Source organism: Siphateles boraxobius, unplaced genomic scaffold, assembly GCF_051911475.1.
Source record: "Siphateles boraxobius isolate OS27281-9 unplaced genomic scaffold, OSU_SipBor_1 13, whole genome shotgun sequence".
Lineage (NCBI taxonomy): Eukaryota > Metazoa > Chordata > Actinopteri > Cypriniformes > Leuciscidae > Siphateles > Siphateles boraxobius.
In genome coordinates, this window is record NW_027508733.1 from 14,965,939 (window position 1) to 14,988,658 (window position 22,720).

At 35.7% G+C, this 22,720-nt stretch overlaps 2 protein-coding genes across 3 annotated transcripts in view; one reads left to right on the plus strand and one right to left on the minus strand.

The window, feature by feature from the left end:
• The first annotated feature begins 212 nt into the window (after nt 1-212).
• atrip (ATR interacting protein) lies at nt 213-13,357 on the plus strand. 2 transcript variants are annotated; one of them, XM_077226051.1, is made up of 14 exons: nt 213-455; nt 931-1,243; nt 2,550-2,626; nt 2,812-2,982; nt 3,058-3,173; nt 7,245-7,345; nt 7,436-7,519; nt 7,605-7,731; nt 9,455-10,105; nt 11,842-11,984; nt 12,253-12,344; nt 12,426-12,512; nt 12,706-12,964; nt 13,143-13,357. In XM_077226051.1, the coding sequence occupies exons 2-14, from the start codon at nt 943-945 to the stop codon at nt 13,214-13,216; spliced, it is 2,283 nt and encodes a 760-aa protein (XP_077082166.1). In that variant the 5' UTR covers nt 213-455; nt 931-942; the 3' UTR covers nt 13,217-13,357. The 2 variants fall into 2 exon arrangements, with proteins under 2 accessions (XP_077082166.1, XP_077082165.1); XM_077226050.1 differs by having other exon boundaries at nt 214-455; nt 2,547-2,626.
• Nucleotides 13,358-14,604: 1,247 nt separating this feature from the next.
• shisa10.1 (shisa family member 10, tandem duplicate 1) overlaps nt 14,605-22,720 on the minus strand; it is a 32,467-nt gene continuing 24,351 nt past the window's right edge. Inside the window, exons 7-10 of the mRNA XM_077227078.1 lie at nt 19,736-19,895; nt 19,332-19,456; nt 17,102-17,314; nt 14,605-15,781 (exon numbers count right to left, since the gene is read on the minus strand). Of these exons, the coding sequence (XP_077083193.1) occupies nt 15,603-15,781; nt 17,102-17,314; nt 19,332-19,456; nt 19,736-19,895 (677 nt within the window). The 3' untranslated portion in view covers nt 14,605-15,602. The remainder of the gene's footprint in view (nt 15,782-17,101; nt 17,315-19,331; nt 19,457-19,735; nt 19,896-22,720) is intronic.

A 22,720-nucleotide genomic window follows, 5' to 3' on the forward strand; every position in this document is an offset into this window, starting at 1 on the left:
ATACACGTTCAGATAACTTTTAATTTAATTGTTTAAAAAATAAAAAATGTTTTATTACGTATTTTCTAAATGGGGGGGGGCAAATCGTTCATGTTCATAACGCGTTTGTGCATAACACTTGTCTAATGCATGTCTCCGTAGTACATTCGTTGGTCAATGGACCAATCATAGCGCACCGTAGGACACTGGGGCCACGCTTTAGCCAATCAGGTGAGGTTTTACTACCACATGCGTTTTCGTCTGGACGCATGATCCTCCTCCAGTCCACACCGAATGAGAGGCAGAGCTCAGAAATGCTTTCAGCTTTACAAGTTTTCTGTTATTTTGTTTGTTTTGTCATTTAGGTTTATGTTAACAGCTCAGAGTTGCGCTTTATTAGTGTTTTGTCCAGCATGGTGTGTGTTTGACGAGTCGTAGCAGGTTAATGCAGGAGTCTGAGAGGGACACTGAAGCAGGTAACTGATAAACCTGAGCACTTTACCACAGTTTTACCATAATAAACCCAGTATGTGACTCTACAAGACTATTGTATATAGGTTAGGTATTATTTTCCGCCTTTGGGTGGAAAATAACTGGATTATTTACTCTGAACATCTAGTTTTTACGATTGTAAATAACATTCAACTGTTTTTTAGTTTGCACTGCTGACATTAATGACATTTTACAACGTGCACAAACTTTTATATCGGAAAAGGCACTTTGCCGCCCAAATTGAATAGTGTGTGTATTATATATATATATATATATATATATATATATATATATATATATATATATATATATATATGTGTATGTATATGTATATTTGTGTGTATGTGTCTATGTGTATACACAGTCCTGTCAAAAGTTTAGACACCTACTGATTTTTTCTATTTTGACTGTTTTCATCATTGATCATCAATGAATAATAATTATTTGATTTCCCAAAAGCATCTCATTGTCATGGACTTCCCGCCAAGCAAGAGACTGAAAGGTCATCAGGTGTCAGCCGGACCCGACCCGTTTGATGATGACATCGATTTCACCCAGGATGACCTGGACCAGATTGACATCATCGCATCCCAGGCCGTCACAGGAGACGTCCAGAACAGTGGGTCAAAGAGAACGTTTGGTTCTGTGTTCGCTTGCACTGATGAGCAAAGCAAAGCACCTGTCAGATCAGGCCGTAAAACATTTGCCATCGGAGACGGCTGCAGCAGTAGCACATATAACAACAGAGAACCTCCAAGAAAAGATGTGTTTGGTTAGTATAAGATGTTTTGGATACACATTCCACAAGTCTTTTGTTTCCCAAACACTCCCTCTTTCTGCTTTTGGACTGAGAATTTTGTCTTATTCCCTAAAGTTCTTTGCATAGCTCATTTTTGCATTATATTATGGACTCTGGATATGATATTTTGTGTTTCACAGAGCAGATTTATACTAATAACAACAACAGCTAATGATAATTTATTATTTGATTTAATTATTAATTAATAAGGTTTAATGTAATACAACAATCTAATACTATAATATATAATGATATTTTGAGTTTTTATTATACATTTTTTTGTTTAATTAAATGATTTGAAATCAAATTTATTAAGTATTATTATTATTATTATTGAATATTTGAAATATATATTTTTTACATTGTATAAAAAATGCAATAACACTATTATTATTGATGTATTTTAAGTCTAAATAATAACAAATCTAAATGTTATATTAATAAATAATTGGATTTTTACAAAATGAAAAATTATATTTATTAATTAATAAGATTTAATTTAATACAATAATCTAATACTATATATAATGATATTCAGAGTTTTTATTATATTTTTTTAAAATTAATTAAATGATTTGAAATCAAATTTAAGTATTATTATTATTGAATATTTTAAATATTTTTTTAAATTTTACATTTTTTGCATTGTATAAAAATGCAATATAACACTACTATTATTGTATTATTTTAAGTCTAAATAATAAATAATCTAAATATTATTATATTCATATATAATTGGAGTTTTACATAATGCAAAAAATAACTACGCAAAATACTGAGAGACTTATAAAATATTTCAAAAATAATATAATAATATACATTTAGTAAGATTAATATAATACTTACTTAATTTAATAACCAAATAATCAAACTATTATGTTATATTGGATTTTTATAAAATGCAAACATGAACTGAGCAAAAGACTGTGGGTATTAGACTTTTAAAATATTTCAATAATAATGTTAATAATACTCTTTAAATGTAATAAGAAAAAAATCGAATTATGTTATATTGGATTTTTTACAAAGCAAAAATTAATATTATCATTAATGATAATTATTTGTATTATTACTGAATATTTATTTACAAATATAACATAAAAAATAAAAATTTTAATTACATTTAATAAATATTTTTATGTGAATTATTATACAATTAAATGCATTATCATCACATTATTTTGAAATATTTTATAACTCTTTTTCCCACAGGTCTTTGCACAGAATTTTATGTATGGGATAATCTAGAAATTAAACCAGTTTGTGTGTCACACAGCAGATGGTCATTCCAGTAAAGATGGAGAAGATCTGTACTACAAGCAATTAGAGGAACAGCAAGCAGACCTGAAGAAAAAGGTGTGTTCTTCATTTGGTCGGTTGTAGTTAGTAGAAAATCACTTTATTTGCTCTCAGAGACCCCTTTTTTCCTGAACTCCACTTTTTAGACAAGGCTTCCTACACCAAAACAGCCATCATTTAGTTTCTCCTGATTTAGGATTTAAAAACCAGTTCAATGTGTCTGCATTTCTGTTCACACTCAGCTGAAGGAGGTAGAGGAGGAGATCCTGATGAAGAACGGAGAGATCCGAGTCTTGCGGGACTCCCTGAAACTGGCCAATCAGGAGAAGGAGCAGCAGCGGCAGACCCAACTCGCCCTGGAGAAAGAGAAAGCTCAGGCTCAGAGCGAACGGGAGAAGGAGCTGTCCAGGAAGGTACGGCACACAAGCTTGACTGACGTCCGATGAAACGTTTTGTGTGAACTCATGGAAATGCTGGATTTACCGCAGGTGCAGTCGCTGCAGTCGGAGTTGCACTTTAAAGAAGCCGAGATGAATGAAATGAAAGGGAAACTTCGCAGCGTTGAGCGTGGAGGAAAACAGCCCGGCACACCTGCGCGAAACATGTAAATACAACTTCGATTTTTGTGTGTCTTCCAGAGGAAATGGTAATGAGAAACGATTGTTCTGTTGTCTGCACTGTTACAGCATTTACAGCATTTTTTCCTTTTCTTTGTTCACATAAGCATGTCTCTTTACATGCACTCCACTCCAGTGTATCATATGTTATACTGGATTTTTTGTTATTAAATTAAATTGGTAACGCTTTATAATAAGGTCCCATTTGTTAACATTAGTTAATGCGTAAATGAACATAAACCAATGAACAATATATTTTTCAGCATTTATTAACCTTTGTTATGGAACTCACGTTCGTTTCCCCCTTTGGTGCGGATCTTTTGGGCAGGTGTAAATACAGCAATCGCACTCTGGTTTGGACCAAACAACCGTACCGAGACTAGGGCTGAACGATTATGGAAAAGAATCTAATTGCGATTTTTTTTTTTTACCAATATTGCGATTGCGATTTAATATGCGATTACTTTAAGTTCTTTACCTTCTGTATTAGTCGACAAAGACAAGCAATAAATCATTGTACAGTAGGGATGGGAATCTTTAGGCAGCTCATGATCCGATCTAATTTTTTTCTTATTAATTAATCTTAATAACACTTAAAATATGTATTTAATTACATGTGTAAATACATACTTTAAATATATAATTACATGTTAAGAATTTTAAATGGGCTATAAACTAATATAGCTTCAAAATATAAAAGCTAGTAAATAAAGAGGAGCAAAAAAAAACATTACAAGCAATAAACAAAGAGTGCTTTCAGTATATTAAAGTAGGCTGTCTGAACGTTTTCCATTCAAAAGCTGGAGTGATTTTCCCCCTATACGATAAGCTGCATTCACACTAATGCACATATCTCTTTTGAAATTGTAAATGTGGTTTGTCCTGTTGGTTTAAGATATAACTGACCGTGTTTACACTAATTTCGCGTCAAAAGCATTTTGAGATGCAAGTACATTTAAAGGGTAAGTTAGGCGTTTTACAAGTAAAGCCCTATTTTAAGATTGTTTCTGATGAAATCGAACGGTTAAGATTAAAATTTGGACACATGCTGCTGTCCCGAGAATTTTAGGTTTTTGTGTTAGCACAAAATTCGCTTAAACCCCGAACTTAATGAAAGCTTATTTTTCGGAAGGTTCGAGCGGTGTCGTGTGTGTTTGTGTGAGAGAGAGAGAGAGAGAGAGAGAGAGAGAGAGAGAAATTAGAAGCAAGCAGAATACGGTTGTGAAATTCTCTGAATCGATCCGGAATTGTTGGAGAGAGAATAAATAACACAATATCACATACATAAAAAGAAACTGTTCTTTCCTGTATGCCAAACCTATACGTAGCGTGCCAAGTTGATATTTGATCTGCAGACTGCTTTTCTCTCGCGTGTCACGTGACCAGTGTAATCGAAGCTTTTGCGGTTACAAAATCGCATTTCATCATATCGCTATTTTATCGCAAATCAAATTAATCGTTCAGCCCTAACCGAGACCCAGCCGAAGAGGTGCTCTCGATCCGGTTCCAAAGCAACTCTGGGTACGGTTCGTTTAAGGTGTGAACATGACCCGACCCAATTGCACAATGCACTGCGCCTTTTTTGTCAGGGTCAGATTTTTACTATGTAACTCGGTTCGGCACGCATGATTCTTGGATGAACTACTAAATTTAACCATAATAGAGTGAAAGTTTATAATTTGGACGTGTTTTGCCAATTTACACATTCAAACAATTTTAAACGCAGAAGAAGAGGCGAAAATAAGGACTTGTGCGTTATCTGTGCGCACAGCTGCACACACGCAGGGAGAGAGAGAGGAGTGTTTCAGACAGCGCTCGAAAGCCGAATTGATTCCTCTTTTGCGTTTCCTTGCCCTTGAATGGACACATGCACACAAAATTATGTAAAAAAACTAAAAATCCCGTCTCAGGCAAGTATTCTCTCGGTTATGTTACGGTTGAGAAAGAAACCAGAGGTCTGTGCATTTGGTCTTAAAGTGACAGCAGACACCTAATATTCCTACTGTTTTCATTAATTTTAATTAAACAACAAAATACAGCTTTAACAAAGATGCAACTATATTTCATTTCTACAGTGAACAAATAGTGTTATTTTACATTTAGGCTTAATTATTATTTCTGTACCTGAATACTACTGTTAGACTTTGTAACTTTGTTATTTAGTATTCATCTCTGCTTGTAATTTGTTCTTATTTTATTACTGACTGTTCACTTGTTTTAATAATGTTTGAACTTTATCAGTTAAGGTGAGACACGGCAGGCAAAAACATCGTTTTTTTTTTCTCTGGTCAATTTTGAGATTTTGGGATATTTGTCTTCAATAACAAGTCTTCTTTCAGACTTGTGGTGAAAAAAAGTCCGAAATACACATTTAGGTCTTTATTTTACTACACTTTGTCTGTTTGCGTCTGTAGATTTCTCATAAATTCATCAAAAGTTGTCGTTATAAATCATCCTTCTGCTCCGCGATCGCAATCGACACCCTGTCACACCGTTAGAAAGCTCTCTCTCTCCTGTACAATACAGCCGGATCCAAATATGATGGTCATTTCCTTTTTATCAGCAACCAATCGCGAAAGTAAAAGGGGGGATTTTACTCTAAATGCGCGATCTCATTGGCTGATGCTAAATCTTTAAAGCCCTTTTTCTCAAAATGACCTTTCTCTCATACTCCAAGTCCGAAATCTCCACTTCAGTAGCACCTATACACACCAAACTTTCCAGTCTTGTACCTAGTTATATTATGAAAACATTTACAGAGGGATTTGTAAATATATTATTCCTAGCCTGATTTATATAGCATTTTATTCCAAAAAAACAAGTCGAAAATATTTTTTTAAGGCTATTGGCAGTATATTCTGATTTACAGGATAACAAAAGTAGATATCCATAAATCCCTCTGTAATTTTTTCCCCATCTAATATGTGAACACAATGAAAAAATCATTTTGAACCTGGCTTTGTCCAATACTCAGATTTCATTTTTTAAAATATATGCAGATTAGCGCATATTTAATTAGATTCAGATACATTTAGAATTAGATACATTTTTTTCTCATCTTAATGTAGGTAGTCAACTGGCAAAGTTTCATGGTGATATCTGCTAGTTAAAAAAATTACCCTATTCACCTGTAGTGTCTCGCCTTAAGAGCATGCTCTCGTCATCCACATCTTCGTCTTCGCAAAATCCTAATTATAACATCGTATAGATGACATCATATGATGCTCATAAGTTTCTTCATATTGCGTTAGTAGCTGATAACACCAAATCAGTAAAATAATAAAAAATTGCAATACGAAAGATCTCCATGAATTGCCTGTTTTCCACTTCCTGCTTTTCCCTGCTTGAGAATTTCTGTCTAATGAATGGATGGCCTTAGCACACGTGTGGTTTTGTTTTTCAGATTTTGGTTCACTTGCAATAAGGGCAGTGTGAAAGCGAACCACACCAAACAAACAAAAAATCAACATTGTATTTGGTCCGGACCAAATCACGTAAACTAGCGGACTTTCCTGTCGTGAATACACCCTTAGTAATGTTTAGATTAACATTAACAAAGATTAATAAATGTTGTTTAAAATAAGTATTGTTCATTGTTAGTTCATGTTAACTAATTTAGTTAACTAATGTTAACAAATAAAACCTCATTGAAAAGTGTTAACATTAAATCTTACTAAAAATTTCAATAATAATAATTGTTGTATTTATTATTATCAAGTTATTGTAATAATGTATTGTTGTTTTTAAATAATAACTATATTTATTATTCATGTTGATTTTTTTAAATAATAATATGAATTAGTGGTAGTATTATTCAATATTATTATTATTAAAAAATAATAAAAATATCACTATTACTTTTTTATAATAATTGTTAATAGGATTATTGTTATAAGTATTGTTAAATAATAATTTAATATTTATATTAGTGATCATTGTTATTATTATAATTAATACAAATTATAAATAATAACATTTTTTTGTATTAAAAGGTTAGAATGTTACCTGAAAACCGCTCTAGACAAATAGTTGATTTGTGTTTTGTCGTGTTAACACAGTATTCACTCTCCTGTGAGTCGAGCGTTCATGACTAAGGAAAACTTTGCAGCCGAGCTCTCCAAGAAAACGTCTCCTATCAAAAAAGACCATCTATTGGACGGTAGGGATTCACATTTTATGCACATTTCCTTTCCAGAGGTCTTTCCGTTATCATTCAATCCTCAACATCACATTTTCAAACTCTTATCAGATGGGAAACCCGCGCAGCCCAAACGTTTCCAAACAGAAGAGCCGCAGTCAGACCAAACCCTCAGATCTGACCATCGACAGGAAGGTACCGGCTGGTCAAATCTGTAGCGTTTATCTACAGTCTGTTCTCTCGGTGTGTTTGCTGTGAGTTTGTGTTTGTGATGCTGTAGGCTGTGTGTTGTTGAACCTCCTGCTGCAACAACCGTTGGATCCGAGCACTTTGGGTCTGTGTCACCTGCTGTCCATCAGTCCTGCCGCTCTACCAAACGTCCTGTTACAGAACGGCTACGTCAGCTCGTGAGTATCAACAAGACATCCCATACAACACACTTACACCGTCTCCATGTGTTTGTGTGTCTGAAATGTCCTGAAACCTGAGAAATATACTGTAAACATTGGCTTTTACTACATACAACTGTTTGTTTTGGGAAATCGTTGGCCCACTTTTACAACATTAATCATAAAGAATGGAAATTTCCATTGCAACATTTGTAGATGGTGGTATTTTCCATTGGAAATTTTGAACAATGTCAACATAGGAAATGATGATCTAATTTTTTTTTTTGAGTCACATGATCAGTGATATTTTCGGTTCATAAAGCGCACACTATACAGAACACTTCACTTCACGTTCATTCCAGAGACAAAAAAGTACATCATGACATTTGCTGGTTTGGCTGGCTTTTATTTATTTATTTATTGAATTATTGAATGTATTAATAATAATATATAGAATAAAGAATTTTGTGTAATGTATCTTATCGTTAATAATAATATTTTTTACATTTATTGTTAAATTAAATATAATAAAAATTATAATAATAATTATTATTGCTAGTTGTATTAGTATTCATTTTTACACCATGATATTTGTTGTTTTTTACATTTTAAAAACATTATTATGTTGTATTTTATTAAATTAATTAAATTAAACAGAATATTGTATTAATTACAACAATAACAATTATTATTGTTGTTACTAGTACTATTTAGGACACCATGACATTTGCTTTTTTATTTTAAAGCATAATTGTTAAAATATTATTTGTTGAATTTTAGTATTTATTATTAAATTAAATATTATAGAATAATGTATCCATAATAATAACAAATTATTCCTTTTTTGAAAGTAGAAAAAATGGAAAATATGGGGAAAACCTTGATTTTTGTTTTGTTTTTTAAGCCTGGAAAACTTGTGGGAATGTGATAGTTATTTGTGGAAATAGTATACATGTATGAACAAATAACTATTAGCATTATGCCTAGGGATGCACCGATACCGATACCAGTATCGGTATCGGGCCCGATACCAAGCTCATGTACTTGTACTCGTACTCGTAAAAATACCCCGATACCAAAGACCGATACCTCACGTATATCCTTAGCTTATATTTCTTAATTCTTATGAACACTCTTCCTGCAGTTATAGTGTTGCTAGATTTAATAGTACACTCTAATATTTCACTTTACACTTTCGGCTGTGATTACATTGTTACTCAGTGTTATGTTAAACATTTGTTCTGTGATTTCTTTGGCACTTTATGACAAATTTGATTGTCTTGTTGTCTGTGATTTCTTTAGAACTTTGACAACTTTGTGACAGGCAGGTAAAAATTACATTCATTATGTCCTTGGTTTTGCCCTTTGGAGGTTATTGGACACTGTGAAATTTGGGCTTTGAAAATTTGTGATAAGCACAATAAGAATGATTTATTTTTTTAAGTTTATTTAAGTTGTTGAAAATAAAGATGCTGATTTGGTCTCATTGTGTTGTTCTTAGAAAATTGCCACATAAAACGAGAAAACCCCCCAGTACAACAGGCATCGGTATCGGTATCGGCGAGTACCAGGAAAAAAATATCGGTACTCGTACTCGACCCTTAAAAAGTGGTATCGGTGCATCCCTAATTATGCCTATTAGTATTAGTAACTGTTTATTAAATGTTTACTTTCTATTGCATCTTTAAACTTCCGTGTTAAAGTTCGGACTGTTGTGAATTGTTTTCCCCCTTCGCTTCAGGGGATCATTGACGACTTCCAGCTCGTCCTCCACAGAATTCCGATCGCTTCATCGTCCTCAAGCTCGATTCCACCAGCTGCAGAGTCTCGCTATGTCCGCTCTCACCGCATTAACTCTCCAGCCCTCCACGAGTGCCCCACATAACCCAGATGCTGCTCTCCAAACCTGCCCCGCCGCGGTGCACTTCCTCCCCCTGCTCACCTTCCACATCAGCACGTACTGTCAGTCGCTGGAGTCGGTCGAGAGCTCTGCGAAAGCCTCGCTCCATGGCAGCTCCCTGTCGGGATCTTCCGACTCCAGCCTGGCCTCGAGTCTGGAGGAATCTCTCAGCGGTCAGGAGGAGTTCGCCCTGGCTGCCATGCAAGCTCTCTATCACATAGTGTGCTACAGCTGTGAGGCTTTGGAGATGGTTCTGTGCCATCAGGATGGAGAGATTTGTCTTAACCGGCCGCAGTGTTCAAAGTATCTCCTCAGCGCCACTGAGCATCTCACCGGGGAGGTGCAAACCCAGCTGCCTCTTGTCAGAAGACTCCTACAGTTGGCCGATCCAGCGTTCATTGCCGCCGCTGGCCAGAGGGATGCGCTAGTGAACACTAGTTTGAAGACTCTTAGCATGCTGGCCGAGAGAGCGCAGGAGAACCAGCTCTTGAGGTATAGTATATGTGTCTACATGAGTGTCATGCTCTTTTCCCATTTCGTAGTCTGATTCTGACTCTTACTTTACATTTAGATGACTTTACATTTAGAAGTGGAAAGAAATACTGTGGCAACATCTTAACCCTGTAAAGCCTGACATATGATATCATGGTCACACTTTACTCTAGTCACACTTTAGTCCAATTCTCACTATTAACTAACTACTAACTATGACTTTTGCCTCCAATAAACTCCTTATAATAAACTGCTTATTAATAGTTAGTTTGGTAGTTAAGTTTAGATATTGTGTAGGATTAAGGGATGGAGAATATGATCATACAGAAATAGGGCTGGTTCACCCCGAACACATTTTTGCTGTAAGGCCGTGTTTCCACCAAACGTTTTTTTTCCCAAGGCTAGCATATTTTTCCAATTGTTTTCAATGGGAGCACCTCGCGGCAGCAGCGTGACTAGGAGCTGAGCGTCTATTTCACAAAGAGTGCCAAGCAGTGTACTAGTATTTCATTTCACAGATAGTATTTCCATATAAAAATTACCGTTGTACATGCAGGATGTGGCGGTTGGTCATTGTGGTATTTGTCCCGCCCCTCCTCTACTGTGATTGGACGGCTGGGTAAAAAGTGACAGTGACAGTGACAGTGACCACACTATACAGAACGCTTCATATACATTCCAGGACATTTTTTTAAAACGATTGAGTGCTGCATTTTACCTAAAGTTGAACATTCTTCAACTCTCTGCAACCGGTAAAAAATGCTTCGCGCTTAGCGTGAAATACACATTCAGCCCCTCGTCACGCTGCTGGCATTTTAAAAAGCGGAGCTCCCATTGAAAACAATTGGAAAAATTGCTAGCCATGGAGCGAAAAAAAAGTGCAAGGTCTAGAAAAGAGTTTTTCATGAGCCCTTATTTTAGCGCCGAGTTTTTAGAATGCTGTGTCACGGTGCATTCACACGGGGCATCGGCCTTGACGCTTTTTATTTACTTTGATTTTCTGACGTCATGCATTGCCGAACAGAATTGTGGGTTTCCTTGCGTCACATAGCTGGTGTTGCTTGCGGCAGAAGTTGAAAAGTTTTCAACTTTTCAAGCGCCAACACAGGCATCAGCCAATCAGATCGCTTATGCAAATTACCTGGAAAAGTAATGTGATTGGCTGTTGTCACTGTGACGGTCGAGTCAGCAGTGTTTCAGCAAGTTTCAGACACCCCGATAAATGCAGGGTCACACTTGAGACGCTGCAAAAGAGACGCAAGACGATCACGCAACAGTTTAAGACGTCCGTCAAGCACGTGTTTACAATGGAAAAACGCATTCTGTGTGAATGCACTAAGACATTAATATGTGCTTTATAAGTACTAATAAACAGCCAATAGCCTACTAATATGCTTGCTAATAAGCAACTAGTTAATAGTGAGAACTGGACCCTAAACTAAAGTGTTACTGAAATCATAGAACAATCTGCTTTTTAAAAAAACGTTTTATCAAAACGTTAGGCAGATTAAAGAAAGTTTGCATGCAGAGTTTTTTTGTTGTTTGTTTTTTGAGAAAGAATATCACCTCAACTTTATCCAGACTGAGCAAAAATATGCAGTTTGGTGAAGTTTCTGATATTTATATGACCAGAGAGTAAAATGACATAGCTTGTAATGTAAATAAGCATATTACTATAATCATCCTCATTTTCTTTTATATACCAATTAAACTGTTGTCTGATTTCTCAAATGTAGACTCCAGGTTGTCATGTCGAGTCAAGTGTTGTCCAAATGCATGACTCTGGAGACGTCCTACAGAATAGTCCATCTGTCTGTGAGATTTCTGTCGTTTATTATCTATAATGAAGAGATGGCCACAAAACTCTGCTCGCATGAATGTAAGTGTCTTTTAGCATTTCATAAAGTGTCTTTTTGTTGGATTGAGTTAAAGGACAAGTTCGGTATTTTACACTTAAAGCCCTGTTTTAAGATCATTTCTGATTAAATAGACCGGTTAAGATTGAAATTTGGACACATGCTGCTGTCCCGAGAATTTTCGGGTTTCTGTGTTAACCGTTCTATTTCATCAGAAACGATCTTAAAACAGGGCTTTAAGTGTAAAATACTGAACTTGTCCTTTAACACAAATCCTCTGTCTTCCCTCAGATCCATGTCCTTTTCTCAAAATATTCCAGTACGTCACCTCTAGACCGCAGAAATCCGCCTCAGAAGATATGTGGAGTCGTTTTGAACTTGAGGTGATTTATCGTTGCTGTAGTTTGTTTTGAAATGCATTGTATTAAACTGTAATTTTAAAAATCCGATTCCTCTGTGAACAGGTCATCCGGTTTTTAACCAAACTGTTCACACAGAAGGCAGAAACATGGACAGCTTTTTGTGAATCATCCTGCCAGTGTATTAATGAGGTTTGATTCAGACAAACACTAAAACTTTTCACCTTCCATATCTGTTAGTTTTGAAGCAAAACCAACGAAGTTGGACAAACTGACTACAGAAGCACAATGGAAATGATCATTGTTCTTGAGTCTTGCATTTTTCTCTACAGTTATGAAACAAAATGGTCTGGTTCTGACCATACTGTATTTTATTCATCTTCAGGTGGTGCGGACGATCGTTGTGCTTTTACACAGGCAGTGGCTGAAAACAAAAGGCAGAGGAAGTCAAACGCTGTGGAATCGGACCTGGACGAGTCCTGGATTACAGGTACTGAGAGAAGCTCTGATGTTACTGCACTGGCTGCTGTTGAAGGACTCGTCCTTTTCCGAACACTGCCTAGACGTCCTGCACATGTACGATCAGGTCATTCCCGCCATCAGAGACACGTTCCGTCTGGTCCCCGATCTGTCCGAGAGCGAAGGTGGGTTCACATCTCTATATTCAGTAAGTTATAGTAATTAATGCCAACATCATTTTGATTGGCTAACTGACTTCTGAGTAACATCTGATGTATGACATTTACTGTCCTTAAAGATATTTGTTTTAAAATTGGTCCACTGTGATGCATTAAATGGTATTATATTGTTGTTTCACTCCAGAACTGGCTCTGGAGGAGATCTGCAGATCTGAAACGGAGTACGTTGAAGACATGGATATGGAGACGGGGCCATAATAATCTAATATAAAGTCTTGTAATGAAAAATGTTCAGTGTGTCTCCTCAAAAACATTCTGTTTGTCTCTTGTCCTCAGATTTTGTCATTCTTTTTAAGACTGAGCACTAATGACCCGAATTAAAGAATTAATTCTATGTCACTGAGGTATTTTAATTCTTTATGAATTACAGTTTTTATAAACCGAGAGACGAGTCAAAATATTTTTTTTGTGATAATTAACAACAAGTGACAATTGCTATCAATAGAGTAATATTTATTGGGGTTCAGCTTTGAGGCAAGGGATAGGCTTTGTCGAACGTCACATGAACAAACAGGAAAACAGATCTCATCACATCCACTTGTCGGAGAAAGTGTTAACAGCATGAACCGACTGCAATATATGGACTTTGGTGGCTAGTAATTTTTTAATGCCAGTTCTACAGTATATTTATCAAAGTACATACAAAAGACCAGAATCAGAAACGATGCAAGCTGTTTTACAGAATACACCCCCATTATACACGTGTATGATTATTTTGCTTTAATGACCAGCCAGCTTACATTATCTAGCTTATAATGCTGCTACTCACTGAAATGTCATTTTGATTTGAGTTAAAGGGATTGTTCACCCAAATATTTTGTCATTACCCTCAAGTTGTTCCAAACATTTATGAATATTTTAAAGAATGTTGGTAACCAGTTGACTGTAATATAGTAGGATTTTCAATGGGTCCGTCAACTGTCTGGTTACTTACATTCATTAAAATATCTTCTTTTGTGTTTAACAGAAGAAAAAAATCATACAGGTTTGGAACATGAGGGTGAGTAAATAATGACAATTTTTGGGTGAACTATCCCTTCAAAATAATAATCTCGGTTGTATATTATCCCCAAATTTACGCCAGGAAAAAAGTAGTACATTATTATAATGTACAAAACAATTGGGATAGCAACAAAATTAACAACAATATTACTGTTAAGTCCTTTGAGATAAGTTACACTATCGACGAGTAATGCGCAAAATGGCGGCAGTTTGTAAAACGAGAGCGCGAGTTTGCGGATTTGCGCGCGGGAGGTAGTGGCGGTTTTACTTAACTCGGATGAGCTTTGTTATTGACTACGGTGAATATGAGGAAATATCTCACAGCTGATTCAGAGACCTGCATGATAAAATAAGACACATGTACGTTAACAGTATGTGACGAAGTATTTCCAGATGTTATTTACGACATGGAATGGTATACTTTACCATCAGTCATGTTTTTTGCAGTTAGCTTAAATTATTTTTATTTGTCATTAGTCAACACATGAGTGAGCTCACTTCCTGTACACCATTTAACTTGCCCTGTGTAGGTTTTGAAAAATGTAAAATCTAAAATTAGAGAAATAATGTTTGTAGGCAGAGAATTTGACTTTAACAGTGATTCCAGATAGATTTATTTTTATTTGCAGTTGCAAACATGGAGATGCTTGAGTATAAACATTTGAACATAAAACACTAATTAGTTGAACATTAATACAGTTAATAACCAAAAATATGACCCCGACACAGCCAACAGGAATTAGTGGAATATTGTGGAGAGAAATGATCAAATATGAGCTAACTTCATAACACGGAAGAGCCTGTTGGAAGAATTTCCAGATAACTAGACACCGGTCAAGCATCTTACATGTTCACCCTCTTTCTGACCTTGAGTGACTTTGTCATTGATTGTTAAAAAAAATAATTTCACATTATTTAAATTGATGGCAAAGTCATTTAGTTCAAGGAAAGAGGAAAGGGAAATTTATAAAATGTGTTGACTCCATGAATGCAGAATTTCTGCAACATACAGAACCCAAGATCCATAAAATTCTCCAAACACACGGTGAGAATGTAGTAGTTAAAGTGTCCACGTGTAACTCGCTGCATAAGCTGCATAAATAAGGCATATTCTGGATCTCTGTGCATGAGAACACTGTTACAAACATTCACAGATGCTTAAACCTGAATGGTACAAAAATTGTGAAAACATCTAAACAGCATGCTACCTTGATTCCAATTCCCCAACTGATAAAATGTCAGTATTTTGTGCAAATTCCCAGGATAAAATGAATCTGACGATCTTAAAGGCGTGTAACGGCATTTCAAGATGAAAAACAAAGATATTCCCTTTTGCAGAAACAAACAAAGTGTAAAAGTAATATGGCTTGGAATCACAGAAGATAAAATATATATTTATATAAAATGAAGTGTAAAAGGCGAGTGTTAGGAAAACAATGCTGGCACGCAAGAAGACCTTAAAGCAATCATGATAAACACTGATCATTTTATTCCCGAGCCGATTGGAATATGCCGTCCACAGTAGCTGTACAATGCACAATTGTAGGAGACCAGGTCATGGAATTGCATCAGCTTTTTGTTTTTAGTAAGCGGTCTTTGGTGGCTCCACGTAGGCGGGGTTGAAAGCTGGTTGGGTTGAGCTGTAGTTTGTCGGTGGAGGCGGTTGAGCGAAACCAGGCTGAGCTGGTGGTTGTATGGGATACGCGGCCTGTCCCCCGTCATACGCAGCCTGGCTGTAGGGAGCAGGATATCCTGGGCCTCCTGCAAACAAACACACACAGAATTACAGCTCCTCTCTTGAGTCACTGAGATCCCTACCCAACACTCTGTTGGCACTTTTTTTTTAATGCAAATTTATTGTAGCAAGCTAATTTAACCCTAACTTATTAGGGCTGAGTAAATACATACTGTTCAAATGTTTGGAGTCTGTAAGATATAAATAATTATTACTTTTATTCATCAAGGGTGTATTAAATGGATCAAAAGTGACAAATAAATGCTGTCCTTTTGAACTTTCTATTCATCTTAGAATCCTGAAAAAAATCAACTCTACCACAGCCTCCACAAAAATAATAAGCAGCATTTTCAACATTGATGATGATAAATGTTTCTTGATCATCAAATCAACATGTTAGAATAATTTCTGAAGGATCATGTGACACTGAAGACTGGAGTAATGATGCTGAAAATTAAGCTTTGCCATTGCAGGAATAAATTACATTTTACAAGATATTAAAATGGAGAATAGTTATTTCAAATTGTCAAAATATTTCGCAATATTATTGTTTTACTGCATTTTCTGATCAAATTAATGCAGCCTTGGTGAGCATAAGAGACTTCTTTCAAAAGCATTTAAAAAAAATTGTACATACCCCAAACTTTTAAACAGCAGTATATTTAAAAACACAACATTTGTATTGCTTTTGGCGATATGAGAAATCTTAAATATGTGCTCTGAAATAGTTTAAAAATAAGTTATTTTCAATTCAACCAACCGTTGTAGCCAAATAGATTAAAAAATCTTTAGTGCAAGAACTAAAAGTAAACAGTTTATTAAATAAACAAAACTTTTAACAGCAATAATTACCGACAATTTATTTTCCCTAAAACACTTTTTGAGTGAAAATGCAAACAAATCAATCTAAATCGACTCACTAAAACATTCTGAACTGATCCAAAATAATGAATCATTTTTGCTACAGACTCTTTTAAACATCGGCCTTGCCTTTCATACTCATGACTCATGCCAGTCATGAGACAAGAAAGGATTGCAAAACTAGGCATGATGAAACGCCACTGGGCTGAAACTTCACCTGTGGTGAGAACATAAAATAAGCTTTACTTCCCTTTTCTTTTCTTTTCTTTTTTTTTTGTGGTTGAGCACCTCATTGTGCTTTTTTTTTGCTGGTTATAATGTGCGCACTTTGTGTTCAATCTTTGCAAAACAACATAATGACACAAAAAAAAGCACACTCAAATTTCAACATTCACCAGCAAAATCATCACGAATATTCATACTTATCGCCCAGCCCTACAACTCAGGCTGACTGGACTTTTTGCTGTTCAAGCTCATTATCTTACCAGCCTCCTGATATGGTGGAGGGGGTCCCGCTGCGTATGGCGGTCCCTGATATGGTGCAGTGGGCATAGGCTGCCCTCCATATCCTGGTGCCCCGCTGTACCCAAACTGAGGTGGTTTCGCTGGCTGGTACGGAGGGTACTGACTTCCGTGGACAACAGGCTGCTGAGGGTATTGTGTGGATATCACTGTAGTTGTTGTTGCTCCCATAACAGCTGTTGAACAAATCAAATGAAAAACAACATGAATAATAGACAGTTGATGGAGGACTCGCTATATACATGTATGTATAGGTCTGTCACAACTTCTCTGGAACCTTTCTGTCCTCAATATTATAAATGTGGGTCTCAAAGCCAACTTTAAAACACTATTTATTTTTAAACTAAATTAACAAGGACAGTCTGATAACGTCTGCCACCGCAGACAGCTGCAATTCCTTTATGGCGTAGTTAAATGGCTAAATTTAAGATGCACTAGATAGCAACTTCCTGCTGTGTCTTAATCAGGCTGTTTAAAACCTTTAAAAATCACGATTAATCAACCAACCATATGTTTTAATTTTAAATATATATTGTGTAAATATGTTTTTCAGTTTCTACAAAATTGGCATGCAAATCATTTGATATTATTTAATTGCATTACCTAAATATCATAATTATATTGGCAACCCTGCTCTACAGATATCAGCATCGACCACATCAGCTATCTGTGAAAAATGGTAAGTTATATCTCAATTATACTAATAACTAATAATAACAAAAACACAACAAAATTACTAAAACGTTAATTCAAATATAAAAATTAATTAAAATAAAAGTATCTGTTAAGGTCTAATTCTGTTTTGGTATCGGTTTCATTCATTGCATGTTCCAGTTTGTTTCCATAGTTACTCATGAGTTTCACACCTGTTCTAAGTTCCGTTGACTATTCTGTCTGCATTTACGCACTAGCCTCGTTCAGATTGTCGGACTAAATCTGATTTTTGTGCATATATAAAAATCCAATCAGATTTAGCAAGTATGAACGTCAAAAGAATCGAATGAAATGCAAATATAACAAATCCGTTTCGAGCTACATGCATGTTTGAAATCCTATTCAAATCGTATTTCTGGAAATCCATTTCAGTCTGACCACTCTAATCAGATTTTTGGCTAAATCAGTTCAGACTTTCTCACGCGACGTAAAAGTCAGACGTTTTTATAGGAAACATTTTGCAGCAGAAACACGGGGTGTGTTGTTGCAAAGTGCCAGAAGAGCAGAATATGACACATAGCCTCCTGGTGCACTCAAAAAATTTTATTCGGGAGAGCTATGGTTTTTAGGACGCACTGTCGCTTTAAGAAGGGCACTACATTCCCAGTTCCCAGAGAGGGAAGCCAAACCTATACTTTTGAAACAAATTTTACACACTGCAGCTGTCTAGGAGTGTCTTGTGACAATGGTTCATGTCTTTCTGTAGCACATAGCTACACTGTAGCACTCTTCCTGTGTGTGGTTGAGTCAGACTGGGTGGGGAATCCCAGAGTGAACCTGTATTCAGTTTTTCCACTCTCAAATTTCACATTCCACCATTTGTATCAAAGGCTACAAGGTCAGAGAAAGCCTAAACTTGTGGAAAAAAAGGTTCTGCCATTCATTTCTGCCATTTTTACACACGGGTCAGTCTCACGAAAACACGTCCAGGTCGTCCATATTTTGGACCAAAATTAAACTTTGACTGAGTGAAATTAATATATTTTGCATAAAAACCTTCTCATTATAACACATCTAGACTTTGACTTTTGTTTTTTCTACATTATTATATTTCTATATTATAACAGATTATTTAATGAAAACAATATTTTTTTTAACAGACTATATTATCATAGTCTAACTAGTATAATATACTAGACTAACTAATATAATATAACAGACTATATTATGATTGTGATTTTTTTTACTGTATTATTTCAGTAAAAATCATACTGAAGAACATTCATTTATATCAGCATAAAAATCCAATTCAACAACAACTACAATGATGTGTAAACTTTCATGGACATTATGTCACAATAAATATGTCTGTGATGAGTTTCAGCTTGAGAAATTGCCAAATTTATTTTTACTGGCTTCACATTTGAATGTGGAATATGATGCCAATCAAAATATTTGGCAAGAAAGACATATCTCAAATTGGAAACAGGAACAAGAATGGATACAATTATTTAAAAATATGCAAGTGTAGACTCTTACGTCTGGGTTTTCTGCACATTTTGTAGATGCAGCAGCAGGGGCAGACGCAGCAGACGATGAACATAATGATGAGGATCACAAGCCCCGCTACGGTCACGCCGACAGCGATATACGTGCTATCGTGGCTTTAGGAGAGATTATGAAAAATAATCACATTAGAAACACACTTTATTATGTCGAATATGACTGGTTGCAGTTAGAATGTTAAAATGTAAATACAACAAATCTGTGGCATGGCTATCTGTTTAAACAAAAATAGGGATTGTGTTTGGGAAGTCATTTTCAAAACATTGTTTGGGGATGCTAATGCCACAGAAAGAGTTGTAAATGTGAAGCTGGTGTGCTGATATCAGAATAAAACTATGAAAGCCATTATTTTTAATGAGACAAATAAGACTGCTCACAAAATGCAGTCCTCTTGTGCATCCTCGGATAACTTCATGATTGGATTGAGGCAGCAGTATCTGTCATTACACGTCCCACAGCAGAATGTAAACATCCCGCAATCAACGGATGGCTTCCACACACCACTGCTGGTCATGTAGCCCATGCAGTCATCATCAGCTAGACAAAGCAAAGAAGATGAGAAAAATAAAACATATTGGCCAAAAGTATCTTACGGAATAGTTGAAAACCTCACACAAAAGAAAACCAAGTAGTTCTGCACGGATTTGATCGCTTCAAGCAGGTTTGCCAACTGCCATCAAAAGGAAAAGAAGCTCAAATATGCACACGAGAACCAATGAGATCTGTTCTAGCGCCTCACACACAATGCGCATATTTGATGCTTACTTTTGTAATGAATCATTCAAAAGTTATTTATTTACTGTTTATTTTTATCTGCGGTCATACTGCCTGAGACGTTATTGCCATACCGTGTTGAGTTGCGTCTTGCTTCGCAATTGACTGACAGATTGGCTTTCTGACACTGCAAGCTTCATGCTTTCCTTTACTCCACTTTTTTTATTTCAGTTATTCTGCTTCTTGTATACAGATAAAATATAGGCTGACTATATATCAGTAGTCCCATAGTCATACATGTGACCACTATCATTTTAACAGGTGTGTGTGTGTGTGTGTGTGTGTGTGTGTGTGTGTGTGTGTGTGTGTGTGTGTGTGTGTGTGTGTGTGTGTGTGAGAGAGAATCTTATTGGAATATATATATAAACACACACACGTGAGCCCCTGAGAAACTCTCTGTACACATTGGATTGACTTTAATGTACTTGACGTGTGCACCAAGCACTGGGAAAATAAGTATCGGATTGGGACTCGGTATCGGCAGATACTCAATAATATTCTATGACTATGGGGCGCAAAAACTTGACCAGGACATCCCTAAATAACCATCCTTTTTTTTCTTGTATGTAAAAGAGCAACACAGACTTTCTTCCTAATGTCTCCTCAAGTGTTTCATGGAAGAAAAGAATATTCATTGGAACAACATGACTTGTTGTGAGCAGATTTTAGACCTTATGGGGAAATACATCACTGTTAAGATGTTTTCAAATCTCTGGAAACATGTTGATCAAACATTCAACAAACAAAATAGTTCCAAAATATTAGATAATTAGGCTAGGTTAAAAATAACAATATATATTTTTTTACTTTACACAATATTTGCGAAGACAAAAAAGGAAAACAACAACTACAATTAGCCAACACTTGAAACCATTAAACAAAATGACGGGCGGTAAAATCACACATAAAAAAGATAAATTATTCAGTTTACAGATACATCGCGATAGAATTAATATAATTAGATTGTTGACATAGCCTATATGTCGTTTGTTTGTCAGGGCTGATCCAGCTGTATACTTGACAGACATCGGTTTACCCGGACAAACCGTCGACAAGAACATAGATTAAAGGTTAAGAAGCCTTTTCGTTAGGTATTTAATACACTCACCGACTGTCGCCGTGAATATTCCCGCAAACAGGAGCAGAAGAACCGAGACGGTGGACGCCATTCCCATTCAATAGCGTGTTTTTAGTGCGGATGTTGTAATTTGAGAAGACGCCTAGGCAGCCCTCGATCCTGCGTTGTGTAAAGGAAGGAAAAAAGCCTAGTCCACCTAAACTTTCAGGTTTAGCTCTAAACCAGGACACTGCTGACGCCTAAGACTATAAACACGGGGTAAAAGATTAACGTTTCCCTGAAAACCATAGCCTTACACAACACAACACAACAAAACACACCACACGTAGAAGATGTTGGACCTACAGCAATGGGAAACAATGGGCGAATAACAGACCGGATTTGTGTCACAGCGTGAGTCTCTAATCCATAAAATGGCCCTCCCAAATGGGATCCTTTTTGTATAAAACGAAAACGAAACGAAGTTTAGAAGATCTGGTGATGTGCTGTTTTTGGGAACATGGATTATAGTTGGTCAAAATACCTTTTTTTTTTTTCAAAACAGCTAGTTGGGGCCTAAAATATCTTATGTAGCCTATATATATATATATATATATATATATATATATATATATATATATATATATATATATATATATATAATTTTTTTTTTTTTTTTTACCCCACTATTTTCTTTATTGGATATTTCAGGACTATATTGTCAAGTCACCTTTACTTATTTCACTACATGGCGCACAAGATACAGATTGTTTCAAAGCAGCGTTACAGTGATAAATAAATGATGCATTTCGGCTGTTGTTCAGCTGAAGTCAGTTCAGTGTTGATTCAGATCCGCTGTAAAGATCATCAATTATTAAATTGGTTCATTTCATCTGTAAAGCAGCTCTGCAAAAAATGATGTCATCGTCCAGCTCAGTTCAGTTCTCATATAGCAGCGTCAGTACAGTCAGATCAATAATATTGTTGAATATAGTGTAGCCTATGCTGTCTGCTGACCCTCCTCCCAAACAGTGCGATTACTAACACATTTTAGTCCATTACAGATTCCAAATTACCAGGCTTTTGCACAATTCAGATTTGAATTGAGAATGACTCCTGAATTCCAATTCAATTCTTGAATTTGAATTGATGTCAAAAACAGGATCTAGAATTACAATTTGAATTGCATTTCAATAAAAATTCAAAGAAATTCATATGCACATATTGTAAGTGACGTTTTTAACAATGAAGCTTTACAGTATATGTCAGATTGCATTACATATTCTATAAATGATATAAGTTTGAACTACTTGTACAGATTACATTAACAGGAAATGTTTTCCCCCATGGAAGTTAAAAGCTCTAGTCAGAACAAATAATGAAGTTTTATTTATTGTAATTGCAATTTTGTGGAACATGACTCCATTTCCCAGAATGCTTTACTTTAACCAAGTAATTAAAATGGTTGCCAAACAATTTGAGGTGGACATTTGTTTGAAAGCTTCTTTTCTACACAATTTGATGGTCAACA

Bases quoted from the DNA above. Each gene is read 5' to 3' on its own strand.
- atrip (XM_077226050.1), top strand. From the start codon at position 943: ATGGACTTCCCGCCAAGCAAGAGACTGAAAGGTCATCAGGTGTCAGCC. The intron at 2,627-2,811 runs GTGTGTTCTTCA...GTTCACACTCAG, and splicing joins AAGCAGACCTGAAGAAAAAG to CTGAAGGAGGTAGAGGAGGA. The intron at 7,520-7,604 runs GTACCGGCTGGT...GTGATGCTGTAG, and splicing joins ATCTGACCATCGACAGGAAG to GCTGTGTGTTGTTGAACCTC.